General features: G+C 47.4%; 2 protein-coding genes across 6 annotated transcripts in view; one reads left to right on the forward strand and one right to left on the reverse strand.

Annotated features, from left to right (window-relative positions):
• LOC115316820 lies at positions 1 to 22349 on the reverse strand. 3 transcript variants are annotated; one of them, XM_042286890.1, is made up of 2 exons: positions 22097 to 22331; positions 1 to 2144 (listed from the first exon to the last, which is right to left on the reverse strand). In XM_042286890.1, the coding sequence occupies exon 2, from the start codon at positions 2132 to 2134 to the stop codon at positions 161 to 163; it is 1974 nt and encodes a 657-aa protein (XP_042142824.1). In that variant the 5' UTR covers positions 2135 to 2144; positions 22097 to 22331; the 3' UTR covers positions 1 to 160. The 3 variants fall into 3 exon arrangements, with proteins under 3 accessions (XP_042142824.1, XP_040354687.1, XP_029832178.2); XM_040498753.2 differs by lacking the exon at positions 22097 to 22331 and adding an exon at positions 4868 to 5225; XM_029976318.4 differs by lacking the exon at positions 1 to 2144 and adding an exon at positions 14474 to 16617 and having other exon boundaries at positions 22097 to 22349.
• LOC8029397 (POC1 centriolar protein homolog A) overlaps positions 1 to 22627 on the forward strand; it is a 183498-nt gene that overhangs the window by 118277 nt on the left and 42594 nt on the right. The window lies entirely within an intron of this gene.

The raw sequence follows: 22627 nt of genomic DNA on the forward strand, positions 1-22627 counted from the left end.
TGGACAAGGCCAAGTGCCCCTTTATGTTCCCGAATACCCTGGCAGTAAACTCGACCATCAACGTTCATCAGTTCATCAACACGGTGGCATCCAGCAATATTTCAAATCACGTGTCTTGTGAAACCGCCCTCTAATAGGAATCAGTTTAAGTCCCTTAGAATCACGACGCTACAGCACGGCTCAGAGCATCCGCTATGTCTTGCCTGACCTCGGCCTCCCGCTTTCCCGTTCGCTTCATCACCTCCTCAACTAAGGCCCAACTCCTGTGGACCTTCCAGAGCGCTTTGGCAGCGCGTTCATCCTCAACTTCTCCAGTGACAAACTCTGCGGCTAGGTACAGTAGGGCCTTGTTCCTCCGCAATGCCTCCCAGACCTCCGGCAAGCCTTCCACGTCCTCCGCATCCCACTCGATGCGGAGGTTGAGGAGAGTGTAGTTGTGGCGCATGCTGTTTGCCAACGTCCTCGCGACCTCGGGATCCACAGACCAGTACTCACAGAGGGTGAGCGAAGTCAGCGTATTGTTGACCTCCAGCAGCTTTCCGAGCGCGACGCCCATGGGAACCGTCAGGTACAAAACGAGCATCGTGAAATCTGCCACACTCGTGTTTTCCCGGAGAGCATCGAGGAGTTTGACGAGGTGCGTCTCTTGGTGTTTTTCGTCGGGTAACAGATGGTTGTGGATGGCCCTGATGGTTGTTGTGGCTCTGAGAAGTGCAGCAAGCCGATCGACGAGGAGGTCAAACGAGAACTCTTTTGGGTCGAAGCTCACTTCTGTCACAGTGTGGCTGGCGAGCAAGGCGTCAAAGAAGGCGTCCAGATCTGCCGGAGGAATTCCTGGATCGACGTCGACGTAGACCTGCTGCATGTGGTCGCCGCGCCGCAGAAGTGCCACCAGGTCCCTGAGCCACTTCTGCTTCCAGATCACAAAGATCCTCTTGAAGGCACCGGCACTTTTCGGATCTTCAAACAGCCTCGCGCGGTGTTTGTCCAGAATGTCGACTTCGGAGACGTCCAGGCGCTCCAAGGTCGTGTTGACGGTCAACGCATCTACAAACTCGACAAGCGACACGGATGTCAGGCCCTGTGGAAGAGACAACTCGCGCAGGGTCTTGTTGTATCGGAGGGCTTTCGCAATGGCCACGGCTCCCCCGTCTCTGAACGAATTTGTGTCGAGACCAAGCTCTACGAGGGTTTCGCTGGCTTCGATGAGCGCTGCAAATTCAAAAGCGGAGGCGTTATCGAGCTCATTGCAGGGAAGGCGTAGGACCTTGAGGTTCTTGAAGACCTCAGAATATTTCATGAAGAAGGGGATCTCGTGTGGCACCAGGCAAAAGAGGTAAATCTCTTCAAGCGAAGATCCATCGTGCAAACCTTCGAGAGCAATTTTTGCGCATTCCTTGTCAACCCCTTCCATGGTTAGTTTCTTCAGCGACTTGCTTGTGCGCAATAGCTGAGCGAGGACACGGGCAGCAGGAGCACTCAATGAGGTGTAGCTTAACTCTACTGCCTCCAGGGATGGACAACCTTCGAGCTTCGCAAGAATCTTTTCCGATCCGGACTCGGGAACAGTACTGTGAATTATCTTGAATGACTTCAGGTTGTGGTTCCTGCCCAACGTGTCTGCAAGCTCTTCCACGGAGGCATCCGTGAGTTTTGCAGAATACAATGAAAAGTGCTCCAGCGTGGACAGGTGTCCAAGCCCCGAGACTGAACTCAATTTAACGCTTCGAAGTCCTGGATACGGACAGCCAGAGAGAAGGTCTCCGGCTCTGCTGACGGTATGAATACAGCTGTGACAGCTAAGCAACCAGTCCTTGAGGAAATCTGCTTGCAAGGTGTCAGCATCATTTGGTGTCGTAACAAAAACCCATTCCACCACCAGCCCTCTGTCAGCACTTTCGGTGATCTGGAGAGATGCAGTGTGGAGGATTTTGTTGCAGACTGCGAGAGACTCGCGTAGCCAGCAGGGCTCTTTTTTTCCGGCAGAACACTGTCTTAAGATGTCGACCCCGTCTTCTTTCAGCCTCAGCCTCATGTCGTTGAGTGCTTTTCGAGAAGAGGCATACCTCAGTTTCCTGGTGAGTTGGTCAAACAAATGTTCCTCGGTATTCTGGTCCTCTCCGACGTCTGCCATCTCTGCACAGCTGCAATGAAGTTAGGTATGTTATGTGTACAAGTTACAATTAATACTGCACTATCAGTTAAATAGGAGGATCCGGTAAAATGTGTTTTTCTAGTACAAATGAAAATGGGGACATATAAAGCTATCTTGTAGACACGGCCACGAGGAATAGTTATCTAGAATTACGTAGTGTAATATTTGAACTGATCATTGTCATGAAGTACATTACAATTTTCGGCATTTTGTGTAAGTTCTGCCAAGTAGCACATAGCTGATTGCTTGCTGTCATATTGTCGTCTGAATCCTGGAGAATAGCTCACCTTTAAAGGGCAACTCCGCTCAATTCCGAAAAATTTAGGCTTACATGTAATTCAAATTCACAAAGCACTACTAAATAACTCTACGTCTTCGGATTCGCGAAATGTGGAATATTATTTGTGTAATCCTGATTTAAACATCAGCTAATACCGAAACCGAAACTTCGGTTGCGTCAGGCAACATTGGTCTCGGGTCGTCAGAGTCATGGCCACATCACGTCGAACCACGTGGTCTTGTGACGTTTGGGAGGGAGCGAGGGACAGGACACACGACGCGGGCTGTTCGCTTCGCGTGGCGTGGACGGTGACGGCCCGGGGGAGAGGGGGAAGGGGAGAAGACTAAAGAGGAGCGGAGAAACAGACCGATAAGCGCGCAGGGCAGCCCAAACTAACGCATTTGCGTTACGGTGATCATGTGAATGCCCGGTCAGCCAACACCGGGAGAAGAAACTTATGATGTCATCGTTCAATTTCGCTCTGAGAAGTATAAACAAACAAAATGTGAGAATGACGTAGTCATGCCTCTGACGTAGTGGCTCGATGTTGGCCGCTCCAACACCGTCGCATTGACTGCGCTGACGATTGCGCCTCACGTCGCACGCTAGAGTTGGCAGATTTTGGCGACTTGGCTCACTTGAAGGTTTGCTGGCCAGTTTATTAAATGTATAAACGGAATTAGATCATAATATTCCACATGGGGTCTTCCTATATGATGAAGAGGGCTACATAGTTTTCTAAATATCACAAATGAAGCGGAATTGCCCTTTAAGTCATTTTTAACACAAGGTGGTTAATATCAATTCAATGTTATTTTGATGAAGTGACAAAGTTGCTTTAATATTCTGAGAGCAAACTGAACAGTTTGGAGCGACAATGCAACACTAGGTACTGAAGCTTTTGTTTCGCGCAGGTTGCGTACACATCAACGCAGGGGCTCTGCTACAGCCCTCCTCCCATTTTCACGTCGACTGTTTTCGTCAAACTTTTGCCATATTGAATTTTGAAGTAGCCTGGATGTCGGAAATGTCCATTGTACAATACCGCGGAAGCGGCCACTTCGTTCAAGTGCCCACCATTAACATCTCCCAAACTTGGGAATTCTGCAAATTGTATGTTAAGCGTCCGCCTGACCTGTAGGAGTTACTCTGAGCTCAAGTTCAGTTGTGTCACCCACAGTTGTAAGCTTCAATGTCGGAAACACACTGCCATGATTACTCTTGAAGCAACGCTAGATATGAATACGTTTTCCAGCTGTCCAGGTGCCAAAACTTTTCTCCGGAGCGAGGATGAGAAACATGGCCGCTGGAAGCGGCTGAGATGGTGCGGACGCATCAGAAGAGGTCGGAGTGGGCAGCACTTCACTATGCGACGTAATGCGGACGCTGCCAACCAGCTGCCAAGGCAGAGTGGCACGTCCCCTTTATGATTCGGTACGCCCTTAAGCTGAGGCCAGAAGCTCCGGCCTCAGCACAAGCTCGCTGGCTTCCGCAGTGTTTTGGTTGCGCGTGCCTGCGCGTTCAGACTTGTGTTAGCAAGGGCAGAAAGCTTGCACTGAAGGCGGAGCTTCTAGTCTCAGCTTAAGGGTGAACGGAGTACAGGAGTCACACACTCCCAATATTTTCCTCCGGCTATCCTTTAATTAACATTTTACAGGAGTTTTTTGCGATGTGAAACTTATGATGGATATGAGGTTTACTTGAAGAAATATTTATTTACTAGGAAAGTGTCGGAAAACCACATGCACATATCACATCAAACTGAACATATTCCAGTCAAGTGAACGGTCGGTTCAGATTGTTGAGCGAGCTTATCTCCTGCGTGCTTTTCTTTGTCATATTTTCTCAGATCTTACAAAGTTGCGAATGGGCACTTAATGTGGAATGGGTGCATGCTCGGTATTCTACGGTATAACTTTTGAATAAGATATCGGTTCGGGCAGAAACTTTGGCATCTGGTTCAGACCTTCGGGCGAAGCATAGTTTATTTTTGCGCAGAAAAAAACCGTGTAAGCTTTTTTTATTTTTTATTTTTGGGGGGACACCTTCCATTTTCAAAAAAATCTACTGCTGCACTGAACAAAACCGTAGAGAAGCTGCATGGGTGGTGTGCTATGTTCCATGTCTCTGCGACGTTTGGCTCCTTTCACAACTACGTTCAATCGAAAACAAATTCTGTAACAGTTACTGGCAGGATTAGAACGGCAGGGAGGTTCTTCACTTGCCCCGCCTCCAGCGCGAACCTCAAGCGTGTGCACGACGGAAGGCACCCAGACCGTACTAGACGCCGGGCATTGGAAAGAAACGCCCTGTCGTTGCGTTCTTGACATCTGGGAAGCTGAAACGGTTGCTTCGACGGCCGGTTATAACCATTTCCTTCAAGCAACGAAACCCCAAGAGGCAGAAAAGTCTTGTTGCACGTAAAATGTTACCTTGACGCCCACGCGGCGAAGTGGCGAAGTTCGACGTTTTGAGAGATCGCTCAGTGCGCTGACGACACATACACACCACTGGGTTGTGCATGCTCCCGGGACTCGATGACTTATCAATTCACTCGAGTCATTCTTTATCACTGTATCACGAAGGGGTTGATAAGTAATACACGTTTTTCCGCCCACCGGTTCGGGTTGCCGTAACTGGTGCAACTGCTCGAACAAGTTGAAAGATTTATCCGACAGTGGTGTGTCCTAGTTTGTCCAGTTTGTCCCACCATGATAACTTTTTGTTACTTCTTTTGTTTTTTATTCCGCACACATGGCTCTATCCCTATGTGTCTTCCAGCCGCTAGACTTTTAAAATGAGCAGTGTTGCCAGATGGTCCCACCAAAAAACCGCCAAACGACTGGGAGGTACAGCCCAAATATAGCCAAAGCCGTTTAAAATATATAGCCCAGACTAAAAAAAATTATTTTTAAGCCTTATATTGATAATTTCTCACACTCGTACAATACACGTTACAATCTCTGTTTCAACCCTCAGATGCACCGCCTTTTGTGTACAGTCTCCGGCAATATGAAAGACCCACTGGGAGCGCGTGGCCGAGGCGGTGGCGGGTGGGGGCGCTGCGAGCGCTAGGGGTAATTCCATTCTGCTTCGAGGAGAGGACGCTCACTGGGGCTCAGCTAAAGCGAAACGCGCTTATCAGTTTGCGCTGAGCCCCGAGTGAGCGTCCTCCCCTCGAAGCAGATTGGAATTGCCCGCAGCGCTCGCAGCGCCCCCGCCAGCCACCGCCTCGGCCACGCGCTCCCAGTGGGTCTTTCATATCGCCGGAGACTGTACATTATGTTACTTGTGAATTTTTCAAGAAAAGCTTCAAAAGAATGAAAATTTATACAAAACTGAACCTTCCTTCATAGGTTTTCAGAAGTACAAAACACACAGACATAGGGTGACCACCCGTCCCGCGACTCGCGGGATTGTCCCGCATTGAGGGCTCGTGTCCCGCGTCCCGCAAGAAATACCAAAATCTTCAAAATGTCCCGCATTTCACACCACTGTAAAATTCACAATGCAACTCATGGCGTTGCTGAACAACGAGGCAGGGGGAAGTGCGGAGATCGCTGGCAATCGTGTGGATCGCGATGATACAGCATTTTCTAGCCAAGCATGGCGAGAAGCGACCGTCGTTCTCGCAGGAGACCTGACGCAAATGCGCCGTTGTGCTTCTCTTCCCTTAGTGGCAGTATATTGCAAGAAACAATTGCTCGCCAATTGTTGAAAAGAAATTATTGTACTTATTTTTAAATTGTTTTGTGTCAATGCATAAAAAAATTGCTGTAAAAGATTTTCTTTTTTTTTGAAAACGATTACACAAAGCAAAAAGACTGCAACTCACAATGGTCAAAAGCAACAACATAAGGTTCGAAATTTCTGTAGGAGCATGTTGGTAAAAATAAGAGTCGGCAGGAAACAAGAAGCCGCAAAAGATTTACTGCTTCTTCTGTCCTTTGGAAACACTGAGTTCAGCTGCAGTCGATTTGATGTTCAACTTATACACATTTATTGGCATATGTGACATTAAAACATCAAATATATTGTCACGAGTGGTGACCAAAAGAAAAATAAATAAACAGGAAGAAATAAATCTCTAATGTGGCGAACTTGTGCCCAAAACCAAAAGGGAATAGAAGATAACAACAGAGCGTCGCGAGCGTCGACAGTCGGCATAACAGCAGGATCGAACGCTGGGGCGAGACTGACTGCGGCTCGCCACGCGGAGCCCCCTTTACACACGCGTGGGCTTCTGTAACATTCGGCATAGAAGGTTCGGTGCGTAGAACATTCTAACCTCAAATCAGCAAGACGGTTCTCGAATTTACCAAAACATCACATTACAGAGTCAACAAAAATGGTTAGCCGCGGCCAGGAACCGAACCCTGGCCTACCGCGTTGAAGGCAAGCGCGATAACCTTTAGGCCACGGGTGCACTGCCTACTTGGTCAGCTGCGCGTGGTGCAATATCAGTGGGAGTGAAAATTGTTTGAGCTTAATTGCCGCCATACTATTTGCAGCTGTATAATATGCTTTGGGTCAAGACAGGATATTAAATCTCTTAGCAGAGCCACATTTCGTGGCATCTATTGATAACTTTCCTCGAGTATTTATTTTTTTCATGATGCTTTTTAACCCAAAACTGGGGCACAAGGAGGGAAAAATATGTTTCCTGCTTCTGCCCCAGTCTCGGGTCAAAAAGCATCAAGGTAAACTTCCACCAGGTCGACTGCGCACTAAGTTCATTTTGCAGTTGCCACAGTCGAAATATAATACCGCTAATCTCTAACAGCCCTTCCCCCCCCTTTCCCCCCCAATTCAGCGTGTCCCGCATTTCGCTAGCAAGAAGGTGGTCACCATACACAGACAGCTTTATTGTGAAGCCCGGGAGATATTATCATACAGTAAAAGAACAAAATACAGAAGCAGAAGAGTCATAACACTGGGTATTTCAAACCAGAACCCCACCTCCGGTCTTTACTAATATCTCACCCGTCTCTTCTTCTTTGTGAAGAATCTTAGTGTCACCCATTCATGTTCACGCTATTTTTTATTGTGTTGTCCTTTCTTGGAGTGGACGACTGGACGGTAGTCAATTGTTTTGCGGTAAAATTGCAGACTTCTCATTTTTACAAACTTGGGTGCTTAAAGATTCTCACAATGGGCACCAAAGCAGCATTTGGAGGGATCAGTCTACGTCCGGGCAGAGCCGTATGCGTCCGGGTTGAAGGCACGCTACCGGGCCTGTGGTAATAGTGCAATCTGTTTGGTTTACTCCACTGCACTGTAGGGGGACCGCATGAACTCTGCAAGCATTGCTTCACTGCGCATTGTGAAAACCCCAAAGTTTGTAAAAGTTTCAAGCCTTTCTCCTTCCTCTCTCTCCTCTCGACTAGCCAAAAGAGAAACAATTTTTTTTTTAAACTGATTAAAGGGTCGAAAATTAACTAGCCGAACCTCAAAGTTCGGTGTCGTAATTGAGGTTCGACAAAAGTTCGCCGCATTCTTAGAAATAGCCCAAAATAGCGACATAGCCAACCACAAAAATTTGACGCCAACTAGAAAAAAAAATGTAGCACAATTTGGCTATATATAGCCCAATCTGGCAACACTGCTAACGAGATGAGTAGGAGCGACTTCTCCTCTCCCCTTCCCCTCGAGTTTCTTTCTCGCCCTTGAGCGTCGACGGTGGCGCCTCCTGGATTCCTTCAAGCTTCGTAGTTTTCGTGTTTCGCGATTGCATTTCTGTCGCGAGTTCTACAGTTTAACGCGTAATTGACTACAGGGCGTTTTCAAATAGGATCGAGCAACCATGCCTGATGACCGTTTTGATGAAAAAAATATTTTGCTGGCCCAGAAAAATAAAAACAATCCTTGTATTGGAAAAAAAAAAATTGTCTTTCGAAAAAAAATTGTAAGCACCCTCTGAGTCACGTGCGCTTTTTGCTTATCAAGCGTTTTTGGCATTTCGGGTGGCTTCTCCAAAAAAAAGACTGTTCTGGGAACTTCTAGCTATGGGTCTATAACTATTAAGTGACAATTTAGGCATAGGAAGGAGTGACAAAAACTATTAATTACCCAGTATTAGGGTTGTCATTTTAAAAAGACAAAATCGCATATTTTATTTTTTCCTCTCAGCATCTACAATAGCTAAGGTCTTCAAACTTTGTAGGTTTAGAAAGAGTTATATACGTAAAGACAGGGGACAGGACAACACATTGGTGGGTGAAGGCCTGCTTATTTGTAGTTGAGACAATGATTCCACATCTTTCGTGCCACTTAAGGTGCTTGCAATAACTTCGAAGAGCAGGGGAATCTTCTCACGAGGACGTTGAAGACATGCAACACCGGAGCCACCAAAGCAATCGTACAAACCGTTGCCATGTTCGCTTTTTCTTCGTCACTCGCGGCGCGGTCAACTTGTCGCGAGATGTTTTCTGGCTGGACTAGATAGAAGCCAACAGCGGCAAAGTGGCGTATGGACACACGGCTCTCACCGTTACGGGCACTATACTCACATACCGCGATAAACAGAACTGATGCCGGCGAAACAGCAGTCGGCACACCAGCGAAGAAGCCCGCAGCGGGAAGCAGCCGACGCAGCCCCCCTCCCCGTGAGCGTCTGGGTTCAAGATCATTGTTTGCTTTTGCTCCTTGCGGTCAAGGCTAAAAAGAGCACTTCTGGGGGGCTAAGCTCGGCGCGGCGAGATCGAGGCGAGTTCTCCGCCAAACTCGCCGAACGCCGCGATTGGTTGGCGCCGTGCATGACGACACGCGCCGACACTCCCTAGATCGTGACGTTAAACGGAGGGTTTGAGGTGGTCGGAGAGTTGCATATTCGGAACTCGCGGCGAGATGCAGTGACGTCATTGTGACGTGGCAGAAGCCGCCGCGGATGGGAAAAGCTCGCCGACTCCGACCTAGGCGAGTTTGGGCGAGTTGGGCGCGAGATCAGGGAGAAGCGTCCGAAATGGCAGCGTTTTCGTTCGTGTTTTGCCGTCGGCATAGGTATTTAAACCACGCCGATGTGTTTGACATAGACGACGTTCATTTTCAACAACACTATCGCCTCTCGAAAGACGTGGTAAGGTGGCTATGCGATGAACTGCGTGGCGAACCGGGCTTGAGGCGATGGAGCCGTGAATGAACCGTCGCCCCCGTCGTGAATCCTACATCCAAATTCTACAAAGTGAATCCTAGAAACAAATGTGTTTTTACAATCTGCAACCAGGAACGCAATTTACCATTACCTACAGGCTTTTACAATTATTTTGATGGGTTGCTGTGCTGAGTAGATGCAAGATAAACGCACTTGATAAAATTCAAACTAAAACAGATGATAGAAGAAAAGCAATATACATGAATGGCGCAGACTAACAACTGTGTAATTTCTTTCTCATCTTTCTTCTTCCACACCATATTTTGACAAACAAATTGGCCGTTAGTTGTTTATACAACAGGAGAACATGCCAGAACATTGCGACATTGTCACCTACTGTAGATAAGCAATTTAGCCAGTGCAGTATGACTGCTAGCCTAGGGTCTTTAACGTGCACCACGTAGTCGTGATACACGACCGTATGCCGGTACGATGCTCATCAACATCGAAAAGAGCAGGGGTGGGGGTGAATCCACGATCCTGGGTTCTGCAGCGCGAGCTTTCGCTCCACGCGCACCCTATTCTGAAAGAAAAAAAAAATATTGTGGCTGTGTGGCGGTGTGGGGGGAGAAAGATGAGAAAGAAATTACACAGTTGTTAGTCTGCGCCATTCCTGTGTGTTGTTTTTCGTCTATGCTCTGCTTTAGTTTATATCTTTATCAAGAGCGTTTTTTGTTGCATCTACGTGGCGCAGCAAACCATCACAATGTCTAGTCAACTAGCCCACATCCAAGCAATGTTTGTATAATTAGCACCCCTGCTGTTACTTATTCTTATTTGTCATTTACGATTTAAATTAAAAAAAATTTGGGCTGTATGTATGTTGATAGTGCCTAAAACTTGGTCTGCCTCAACGGGGAAGATTCTCCCAGCTGTAGATGAGAAATTTAGCCATGCCGTGCCGTACAACCGCTAGCCTGGGGTCTTTAACGTCCATCCCGCAGTAGTGTTACACGACTGCACGCCGGTACGATGCTCATCAACATCGAAACGGGCTGGGGTGGGACTTGAACCCAGCATCCTGGGTTCTGCAACGGACCTTTCGCTCGACGTGCTCCGAGCTGGTGTGCGCTAGCCCAGCCGGCCACCGATCCCCCGATTTAAATAAAATAAAAACCCTTCACTGCGGAGCGTAGGGAAAAATCGGAGCTACGCTGGGGAACTCGCCGCCGCCGAGGGGGTCGGAAATGTAAGAGGGGGAGTGGGAAACTCGCCGGGGCGGAGTCAAAAGAAGCTCCTCCCCTCCCTCGTGACGTGGCATCGGAGAGATTCCCGCCGGAGGCGAGCTTAGCCCCCCAGGACAAAGGTCTATAGGAGGTAGGGCGTGGCAGAACCTGAACTTGCGCCGCCTGTGAGTGCCAATAGATCAGCCACCGTGGAGGGCTGCACAACGCAAAGAAAATAAAGATACTTAAAAGAAAAGGAATTCCGATTGATTGAGATTGTCTGTATTGTGCATTTTCAGATCGGATCGAACGACCATGTCCGGTTGACATTTTTTTTAAATTTTTACCAAAATATATATTTTACTTGTTCAACCGCAAAAACATGTTCAAACTTTTTTTTAAGAAAAATAAAATTTCTTTTGAGGAACAAAAATCACGAAGTCGCTGTCGGTGTACCCCCACGTTTTTGCGGCTTGCGTGAAACCGTACCTTTGGATATTTAGAAAAGAAAAAGTGTTGTCGCCTTAAGTTTAACATTTTTTGTGCAGAAACTGTACACAAAATAAAAGATGGTAAACATGTATTGTTGATTACAAAGCAATTCAGTGTTCTATAGATCCAAATCTTAAAAGACAGGAAATTAATTTTTTTTTTTACATGGCTAGGCCGCACTTGTTAAATAATCGCATAAGTTGTCATTGAAATTGAGAACGATAACCTTTCTAAGGAAAAAAAGTAAGTATACTGAAATTTAGAGAGGTTACCAATTTTGCGATAATTGAAAAATCAGTTTAAAATGAAGGCCATCTTAATTTTTCTTCTACTTTTCACAGATCAAGGCTCATAGTCTGTCCTATCAAGCTGTTCAAAAATATATTGCAGTTTATTTATTTCTTTTTTAAAGATTGCTAAATACACAGAATTGTTGTCACAAGAGTAGAGAAGGATAGGACATTGCCGATTTCAAACAAGGACAAGAAAGGGGTTGGAAATGTATGAAGTCTGCGAAGAGAAAGAAATTTAAGACGATTTCATGAAAAAACGAGAATTCATATGAAAGATTACAGGTGCAATCTTTCTGCCGGACGCTAACCTGAGTCGGTCACGGCGCTCTCCTGGCACTCCGAGGAAGAAAATTTTTTTCCCGTTTTGTTTAGAGCGATCACCGTTCGTTTCTTCTCAGTGGCACTCCAAACTCGCGACCTCGATCTGCTTTTTGCAGCCATAGAAGACTTTACTTTCAAAGATATATCTTTTCTGTGTCTACTGTCCTTGCTAAAACAGCTGTAGTTGTGAAGTGCCGGACCGCGTACACTGCCACAAGTGACAGGACTGAATTCCACGCACAACAGAAGCAGAGTCCCATTCCTTTGCTTTCATGTCCCTGAACGCTTTGACGTCAGCTTTATTGAGGTAGATTAGTTTCACGTTCCGCAGTTTACTGTTCAGTGGGGCAACCATATCTGACGCCGACTTGATTATAGACGTGGTGGGCCGCCGAAGATTAACGTTGCCTGGTGTTTGACACGACTCCTGACTCTATCGCAAACACCCTTGCCAAGTCCAGTTGGTTTCGTCGTACATGTGTTTCGCGCTTAACGGGAATTGTACTTTCCTCGGAAAGTACCCAAAAAAAATACTTTAAGTAAAGTACAAGTACTATCGCGGACAATATGAGCTGAAACGGCGCTCTGGCCTGTGCACAACACTGCCTGCGCCGCCTCTCGCATTGCTCCCTAAACATGGCGCACCCCGAGGCCGAGATAAATTCTCACTTGCGCTCACTGCGCCGCTGCGCTCTTCCGGCCATCTGCTAGCGAAAATAGTGGCCGAAGGAACCACCATCACGATGCGTGTGCCGTGTAGCCCAATGGTCACGCTTTCAGCTAACATGCCTTTCAGTGCATTTCAAAAAAGCGCCGAAGTGAAAAATGCGCTGTCACTCTCGTACCCCCTCGAGGAGCGCTGCCTAACGAAGCTGCCTTGGCTTCCAAAAGGAACCAATCTAAATATAATCGAAAACATTTGGAGGTGCATCAAGGTAGCCATGGCACCTTGATGCAATCGGAAATGAATGGGAGTGGCTTCAGGCTGAGCCAGACTTCGTGGCCATACTCTATGGGAGCCGTGGTCGCGGGTCAGGGAAGAATGACGCGGAATTATTTTGCAAGTTTTACTGCACCTCAGGACGCCCCGAACCGGACTTCTGCCGATAAGAACAAAGCTTGATGGTACGGTGGAGATACAGTTTGACGCCGTTCACCACGCATACTTCTGTGGGGTGCCTCCTTCATCCCGATATTTTTGTATAGTGCAGTTGAACTTGCACGCCGACTATTAACCTTTGTGTATCCTCTGCAAATATTTTTTCGATTAAGTTTCAATCTCCTTCTCCTGACAAATATATGACCATTTGTCCCACCTTATTAAGACTATGAATTTATTAACAAAAAACCGGTGTCTTGTTTGTTTGAAAAAACATGTGGGCCCAATAATAAAGAAATATTTTTGAACCTTTTCATACCAATCAAGGTTACAAAACTTTGTCAGCCAGATGTATGCTTACTGTTTTTTTTTTTAAATATGTGATCAATGAAAGAGAAAAAAAAAATACCTTGTAGCCGGACTAATAAATCTGGCATACAGATTTTGGCCTATATTTTACAACGTCCTACTTCGTGCATGCACCTATAATAAAAAAAAAAAACCTGCAACGTCTTTTGAGGTGACTTTCAAAAACGATAATCGCAGCTGAAATTTAAGACACTTCAATATTTTTTCTTCACCAGTCAGCGTTTTTTCTACGGGATTCTGCGCGATAGAGTAAAGTAAATCAATTCCAAAAGAGGGACGACAAGTGTAATCTTTTGTTCCTCTTGCCACCCTACCACACATGCTCGCTGTCGCAGCCGCCGTCTCGCTTGCAGACAGCCGGAAGAGTGTAGTGACGCAGCGAGCGCAAGTGAGAATTTATCTTGGACTCAGGGTGTGCCATGTGTGCGGAGCAAGGCGACAGGCGGCGCAGGTAGTACCGTGCGCCGGCCGGGACGGTGTTTCAGCTCATGTTGTCCGCGATAGTACATATTCAGAAAATGTACTTCAAGTAAAGTACAAGATTCCTAAACCTACTTGAAGTAGTACTTTAAGTAGAATGTACTTGAAGTACTTCCCAACACCGTTGCCGTGTCATGTCCGCAGGCTGCATGCGGCCCACAGGCCTCACGTTGTGCACCCCTGCTTTAGAGCATTCCATCCAGCCAAAAATGCTGTCCCCAAAAAAAGTAAAAAATGCATGGGCATCAGTCGTCCTCGGAAAGCGTGTTCCTCTTTGGCAGGGAAAGAACAGAGAACATTATTTGGCAAAGAAAACCTAAAACGTACAAGCCACAAGAAAGTAGAAGCCTCCTGGAGAAGTGAAACGCAATGTCTGTGTGTGCTGTTTTTTGTTTGTTTGCTTCTTTTTTTTTGACAGTAGATTAGTTGTGGATAAGTATGTGGTTTAGAGCGCTCAGGATAGGAGGCGTTTCCATTATTTCTTATTGGGATATTTTCCCAGCGATGCAGTCGGGCCTTGCCACATATTTACGAGTATTTCGCTGTGGTGAGTGACTGCCGTTCCTCTCCCACTTTTTTATTCCTTGACCTAAACAAAATGACACAATCATATTAGTCTGTCCTAAGTAAACTTGTATGTGCAAACACAAAGGACAAACACGAAGGAGTAGACAAGGCCAAGTGCCCCTTTATTTTCCCCGGATACTCTGGCAGTAAACTTGAACATCAACGTTCATCGGTTCATCAACGTGGCATTCAGCAATATTTCAAGTCACGTGTCTTGTAAACCGCTCTATAACAGGAATCAGTTCGAGGACATTAAAATCACGACGCCCCAAGACGGCTCAAAGCATCCGCTATGTCCTGCTTGACCTCGGCCTCCCGCTTCCCAGTTCGCTTCATCACCTCCTCAACTAAGGCCCAGCTCCTGTGGACCTTCCGGAGCGCTTCGGCAGCACGTTCGTCCTCAGCTTCCCCGGTGACAAACTCTGCAGCGGGATACAGGAGGGCCTTGTTCCTCCGCAACGCCTCCCAGACCTCCGGCAAGCCTTCCACGTCCTCCGCGTCCCACTCGATGCGCAGGTCAAGGAGGGTGTAGTTGTGGCGCATGCTGTTCGCCAACGTCCTTGCGACCTCGGGATCCACAGACCAGTACTCGCAGAGGGTAAGCGTAGTCAGCGTATTGTTGACCTCCAGCAGTTTTCCGAGCGCAACGCCCATGGGGACCGTCAGGTACGAAACGAGCATTGTGAAGTCTGCCACGCTCGTGTTGTCCCGGAGAGCATCGAGGAGTCTGACGAGGTGCGTCTCTTCGTATTTTTCGTCGGGAGAAAGACGGTTGTGGACGGCCCTGATAGTTGTCGTGCCTCTGAGAAGTGCAGCAAGCCGGTCGACGAGGAGGTCGAACGAGAAGTCGTTCGGGTAGAAGCTCACTTCCGTCACGGTGGGGCTGGCAAGCAAGGCGTCGAAGAAGGCGTCCAGATCTGCCGGAGGAACTCCTGGATCGACGTCGACGTAGACCTCCGGCATGTGGTCGCCGCGCCGCAGAAGCGCCGCCAGGTCCCTGAGCCACTTCTGCTTCCATATCACGAAGATCCTCTTGAAGGCACCGGCACTTTTCGGATCTTCAAACAGCCGCTCGCGGTGTTCTTCCAGAATGTCGACTTCAGAGACGTCCAGGTACTCCAAAGTCGTGTTGACAGTCAAGGCATCTACAAACTCGACGAGCGACGCGGACGTCAGCTGGCCCTGCGAAAGAGACAACTTGCGCAGGGTCTTGTTGCGTCGGAGGGCTTTTGCAATGGCCACGGCTCCGCCGTCTCCGAACGAACTTGTGTCGAGACCAAGCTCTACGAGGGTTTCACTGGCTTCGATGAGCGCTGCAAACTCGAAAGCGGATGTGTCATTGAGCTCATTGCAGGGAAGGCGTACGACCTTTAGGTTCTTGAAGGCTTTGGAATATTTCATGAAGAAGGGGCTTTCGTTTGGCTCCATGCCGAAGAGGTAAATCTCTTCGAGCGAAGATCCGTCGTGCAAACCTTCGAGAGCAATCTTAGCGCATTCCTTGTCAACCCCTTGCATAGATAGTTTCTTCAGCGACTTACTTGTGCTCAATAGCTGAGCGAGGACACGGGCAGCAGAAGCACTCAATGAGGTGTAGCTTAACTCGACTGCCTCCAGGGATAGACAACCCTCGAGCTTTGCAAGAATCTTTTCTGATCCGGGCTCGGGAACAGTACTGTGAATCATCTTGAACGACTTCAGGTTGTGGTTCTTGCCCAACATGTCTGCAAGCTCTTCGACGGAGGCATCCGTGAGTGTTGCATAACACAACGAAAAGTTCTCCAGCGTGGACAGGTGCCCAAGCCCCGAAACCGAACTCGCCTCGACGCTTCGAAGTCCTGGATGCGGACAGCCAGAGTGGAGGTCTCCGGCTCGGCTGACAGAATGAATACAGCTGTGACGGCTAAGCAACCAGTCCTTGAGAAAATCCGCTTGCAAGGTGTCCGCATCATTGGGTGTCGTAACGAAAACCCATTCAACAACCAGCCCTCTGTCTGCACTTTCAGTGATTTGGAGCGATGCAGTGTGGAGGATCTTGTTGCAGGCTGCGAGACACTCACGTAGCCAGCAGGGCTCTTTTTCTCCGGCGGAACACTGCCTCAAGATGTCGACCCCATCTTCTTTCAGCCTCAGCCTCATGTCGTTCAGTGCGTCTCGAGATGAGGTATACCTTGGTTTCCTGATGAGTTGATTCAACAACTGTTCCTCGGAATTCTGGTCCTCTCCGTCGTCTGCCATCTCTCCACCACTGCAATTAAGTTAGGTATGTTATGCTTACAGGTGACAATTAATACTGCAGTATCAGCTAAATAGGAGGATCCAGTAAAACCCGTTTTTCTAGTACAAATGAAAATGTGGACATGAAAATCTGTAGACACGGCCACAGGGAACGGTTAGCTCGAATTACGTAGGATAGTATTTGAACTGACCATTTTTATGAAGTACATTAACAATTTGCAGCATTCACAGTGATGTGACTGGCCTAAGCTGTTTTGGAGCACCTTTTGGAGCAGCCAAAACAGTGTTTCGGAGCAGCAAAAGTGGACTTTGGAGCAGCTAAAACAGTGTTTCGGAGCAGCAAAAGTGGCTTTTGAAGCCGATATTCTTAGAAAAATAAAAATGTTTGTTTCAAGTGCTGGACGAATGAAGGACACTTTGCTCGTCGCAATAAACAAGTTATAGTCAAGTTAGACCACCTGAAAGTTTTTCAACATGTAACTGAAATACCAATGATATGACACATTTTGCAATGCTTCAGTTAAATGATACATATAAAAAATGCGGGAGTTTTATGTGCCAAACCTACGTCAGGCATCTGGAGATACATATATATGTACCCGTTATAGGTAAATAAGAACCAAACTGCACATATTAAAATTTATTTGAAAATGACCAGCTTAGTATTAAATATCACAGCATTAGGTTGACTAGTTATACAGTATGGACCACTTACAACGTAACCGCTTATAGTGCAGGACCGGGTATAACGCGGCTTTTTTAAACCACCGGTTCGCCTCCCATAGAACTCCATGTAATTACATACCGCTTAAAATGTAGGTGCACAATGGGAAATACCGGTTATAGTGCGGTTTCCGGAACAACTGGGGCAGCGAGCACGCTTCCCTGTGCGACACTAGATAACGGCGCGAGCCGAAAGCGGCACCCGCGGGGCAAGGAGGTTGCTCAAAGAAGCGGGGAGAAGCGAAGAGAGAGGCTTCAATTGCCATAGCGACTGAGGGACGTAGGCACGTGTCGTCCAAAACAACCGCAACGACAGACCAATCGCAGGTCGAAAAGAAGTATTCGCGCGCGTTGCATGCCGGTCGCGGGCCGGCTGCTTCTATCCGCAAACATGGCGTCGGTTGTGATCGTCGACGTAGACGGCGTTCTAGTTCACTTTAACGGCGTGGCGGATGCTCATCGTTCCGTGTAAAAGCGCTATCCTTGACTGAATTTTCGTTGTGTGTCGCTATGATAACCCAGCACGTACTAGAAGAGAAGATCCACCTACTCGTGCGGCGATGTTGTGGCGGCACTCTCAAGACGGTAGAAATGCCCGTGTCGTCGTGTTTGTTTACTTCGACTACAGTGGTGCTTTCTAAGCATTTGTGTTTTCGAACATCGCCCGGATTTCTTATTTGGAGCATTTCATGCCTGTGCTCAAGTTGAAGGTATACTGGCGCGAACTGTATAAAGGATGCGAAGTTTCACGTGTTTTCATCACTGGAGAAAAGTGATTAGGGTTAGCAATCCTGAATGCTCGTAACGTCCGTCTGCAACCCGCGACGCCGTTAAAAGGCTGCGCCAGGCAAAAGTCGCTCATTTCTATCGAAATGTGTGACACACTTGAGAAAGAAGGGTACTAGTCCGGTAGAATAAAGACTTGCCTCAAAATAAGCTTTATTTTTCATCTAACATAAAATAAATTCTTTTACAAAGGTAAGTTGTCTCATGGCATGTATTTTGGCCTGAAAAATTGCTGTTTTGGTTATAGCGCGGTACCGCTTATAGTGCAGATTTTCGCGACTCCCGCGACATACGTTATATGCAGTCTACACTGTATAATAAATGAAAGCAGTCTCTAACTGTTGATACACATGACCACTGCAGTGCAATGCAAAATTGTCGCGCGAGCGGAGGTGGCTGTTCGATCGAAACCATGCCACTCCGCTCCGTCGCCAACTGGTTCCCAACATTCTACACAAAATGTAACTGTCCAGCATGCAACAAAAAACAGTCTAGATGCACGTGCTTGCCAAACCGGCTCGTGAGGTACAAGTTAAACAGAAAAAAAAGAAAAGAACCTGAGCACATCGGTGCAAGACATCACAAGTCGGTGTAAAAAGGTTCTGGAGCGCTTTGTGCACCGACTGAACTCGAGACGAACAAGCGCGCTGTGCGGGTTCAGCGTGCAGACATTGCCTTCTTTGCTTCTCTTCACCAACTCTCTTTCGCGACAGATTTTTCAGGTACCGGGGTCCCCCTCGAAAGAAAGCCTAATTAGAGAAACCTAGGTAATCAGTACTTTGACACAGCAGTCTTTGAGCTAGAGGGATTTTTGTAGTAGCCTACTTAACAAGAACAGGAATGTTGATGAACACTGGGGCGGTCCTTACGTTTCAGTTTTGAAAGCGCCATATCTGCGGCGACGTGGGGATGACAACACCCGACGCCGCGCGACCACGGTGACTGGCAGGCAGGGACCAAATACAGTTTTCCCACGGCCGTTGCTTTCAGGAGCGAGTGCTTCAGCTCACAAAGTAACTCCCGCCGCGCAAAAACGAATTTCGTTTCAAAACATGACGGCATGGCCGGTACCCAGCATGCTAGCGTCCAAGCGTCCGCACATGCCCGCATCTATAGTTGAAAAAGTTTAAAAAGACTCGAGACGACAAGAGCGCAAAACGAGAGATGGCGGGAAAAACCATGCAAGACCGGATGAACGAATGATGTAGGATACTTTGTGTTGGACGGCCGCTTGCACCATTTCGCTCACGTGTGCTCATTACGGTACCCAGTTTAGTTTCGGTTTTGAAAGGCGACCAAAACTTGTCCTTTGGTGCAGGCTTGGTGCAGATTACCCAAATTTTGGCAAAATGTAGCAGGATGTAGCAGGGTTAGCCCCTTGGCGCAGTTTGGCGTAATCGGCGCAGCAATCACATCACTGCATTCAGTAAAAGTTCTGCCAAATAGCACATTGCTAAATTACTTGCTGCCATATTGATTGTCGTTGTCTGGAGTCTGAATTCTGGAGAAGAGCTCACTGGAGATTAGCTTGCCTTGAATTCATTTTTAACACAAAGGTTAATATCAAATCAAAGTTATTTTGATAAAGTGATGAAGTTGCTTTAATATTCTGAGAGCAAACTGAACAGTTTGGAGTCGCATTGCAACAGAAGGTACTGGAGCTTTTGTTTCACCCAGTTGGCGTACACAACAACACAGGGGCTTTGCTTCCACTTTCACGTTGACCATTTTCAAAACTTTGCCATATCGAATTTTGAAGTAGCCTGGATGTCGCAAATGCCCATTGTAAAATACCGCAGAAGCGGACACTTCGTTCAAGTGCCCACTATTAACATCTCCCAAACTTGGGAATTCTGCAAATCATACGTTAAGCGCCCGTCAGACCTGTAGGAGTTACTCTGAGCTCAACTTCAGTCGTGTCACCCACAGTTGTAAGCTTCAATTATGGAAACACACGGCTGTGATTACTCTTGAAGCAATGCTAGACCTGTATACGTTTTCAAACTGCCAAGGTGCCAAAACTTTTTTTCAGAGTGAAATTGGGAAACATGGTCGCTGGAAGGTGCAGAAGCAGCAGAGGTGGTGTGGGCACGTTAGAAGAGGTTGGAAAGGGCAGCACTTGATTATTCGACGTAATGCAGACGCTGTCCATGGTGGCACTGCTAACCAGCTGCCAAGGCAGAGTGGCACGTCCCCTTTATGCTCGGTTCAATCTTAAGCTGGGGGCAGAAGCTCCGCCTTCGGCACAAGCTCGCTGGCTTCTGCAGTGCTTTGGTTAAGCGTGCCTGCTCGTTCACACTTGAGTTAGCAAGGGCAGAAAGCTCAGGCTGAAGGCAGAGCTTCTAATCTCAGCTTTAAAGGGGCTGCGCACCTATTCTCCAACTTCAGGTCGATAGGTGTGAGAGTTAATCCTTACCACCCATGGAATATGGAACAGAAAACTGTTTTTCGATAGGTGCCCTAGTTTGTTTGTTTTTTAACAAAATAAAAACAGATAGAAATGTGCGCCCCCCGCGGCCACTCTCAACTCTCACACCGTCTTTACGGTAATGTGGTTGTCACGTGGTTGTGACGTTTAATGGGGAGGTAGGTTTCCGGATTTGCAGGTGGCTTTGGTTCAGCCCGGCAGGGACGCTGAGAGCTCGCAGCTCGCTCTTGTAGCCTCAGTTACACTGGCATTTAGAACGAAGGGGAGTATAAAAAAGCTGTAGTTGGGAAGCGTAATGATGCAAGTTCAAAACGCGAGCCGAATATTCTATTTCGCCCGCCTGGAGTGCTGCTCAAAACTTGAAATCTACGGGACTATGGGCAAGTGAGCAACGCCACAGAGCAGAAATGGTTTTGTTGACCTCTGATAGATGGCACCACTAAAACAATGAATGATAATATTTCGTAATGGTAGGGTACTTTCGATACATTTGCTTATGACAATACGACCAGATTTCTAAAAATAGGCCTCATGTTTAGCAGATAATTGCACAACTTGGCCAATGTTTTACACGTTCCCCATTTAACGTCACGCTTACGTCACGTCCACGTCACGCCGGCCACGCCCTGTGGTTCCGACGACCAACGCTGTGCGGCTGCAGGCCGCTAAAGAAAACAGTTTTAAAATGTCTAATTACTTAGTGAAATAGCAACATTTCCGAGGAAGGTTAGGTGTTTTCTGACACTTGGGGCAAGGCACATAGGATAAAAATTACTGGCTGTGATTTCTTTCAACGTTAATATTGTTGCACAGCCCCTTTAAGGGTGAATGGTGTATAGGAGTCGCACACTCCCAATATTTTCCTCCGGCTATCCTTTAATTAACATTCTACAGGATTCTTTTTACAACGTGCCACGTTGCAGTTTACTTGAAATATTTATTTACTAGGTAAGTGTAGGAAAACCACATGCTCGGTTCAGATTCTTGGGTAAGCTTATCTCCTGCGTGCTTTTCTTGGTCGCCCCAAGAGTCCTGATCACAGCAATGTGCCACCCAGACGACCAATATAATTCTTCCCGCGCGTGTTTTGTGAACAGCATCCCGTGGGACCAAACATCAATAAACTTATACTGTTTCAAGAAAATTTACTGCTGCCCTGAGCAGAACCGTAAAGAAGCTGCATTGGCGTCCTTGGGGCGTCTGGCCCCTTCACAACTAAGTGCAATCGAAAACAAATTCTGCTAAGGCTACTGGCAGGATTAGAATGTCAGGGAGGTTCTTCACTTGCGCCGCCTCCAGCGCGCGCCTCAGGCGTGCGCACGACGGAAGGCACCTCTACTAGACGCCGGGCATTGGAAAGAAACGCCCTGTCGTTCTTCTCATTCTGTCAGTAATAACTTCTGGCGCTACCAAGATGTTAAGGCGAAATGAGAGTTGTATTTTTGACGTCTAGGAAGTTGGAACGGTTTGTTCGACGGCCGGTTATAACAATTTCCCTCAGACAACGAAAACCCCAAGGGACAGAAAACTCTAGCCACACGTAAAATGTTACCTTGACGTCCACGCGGTGAAGTGCGAAGTGGCGAAGTTCGAGAGATTGCTCTTCGCGTTGACGACACACGCAAACACACACCACCGGCTTTTACCTGCTCTCGGAACTCGACGGCTTATCAACTCACTCCAGTCATTCTTTACCACGTTATCACGAAGGGGTCGATGAATAATACACACGTTTTTCCGCCCACAGATTCGAGTTGCCTTAGCAACTCGCGCATCAAGTCGACACTTTTTTTGTTTCTTTTTTTTATTCCATAGATGCATTCCCGTAGTCGTGGCGCTCCGTGCTCATACATGCCTCTGTTGCTATGTATCTTCCAGCCGCTACATTTTTTTGTGGCGCTAACGTCTGGTGGGGTGTCAAGCCCCTCTATCCTGGAAAAATTGGCGCCATCCTTTGAACAAGCTCTGCTTTCGGCGCTTTCGTTTTTGGAGTTGGACTTTCGGTCGTCATTACTTTTCGAAGCTTTTTTTACGGGCTGTCGTGGCCCCTGTGGAAAAGTCGACTGGAGAGCCTTTCAGTGTT

Source organism: Ixodes scapularis, unplaced genomic scaffold (assembly GCF_016920785.2).
Source record: "Ixodes scapularis isolate PalLabHiFi unplaced genomic scaffold, ASM1692078v2 PGA_scaffold8__174_contigs__length_109621045, whole genome shotgun sequence".
Taxonomy (NCBI): Eukaryota; Metazoa; Arthropoda; class Arachnida; order Ixodida; family Ixodidae; genus Ixodes; species Ixodes scapularis.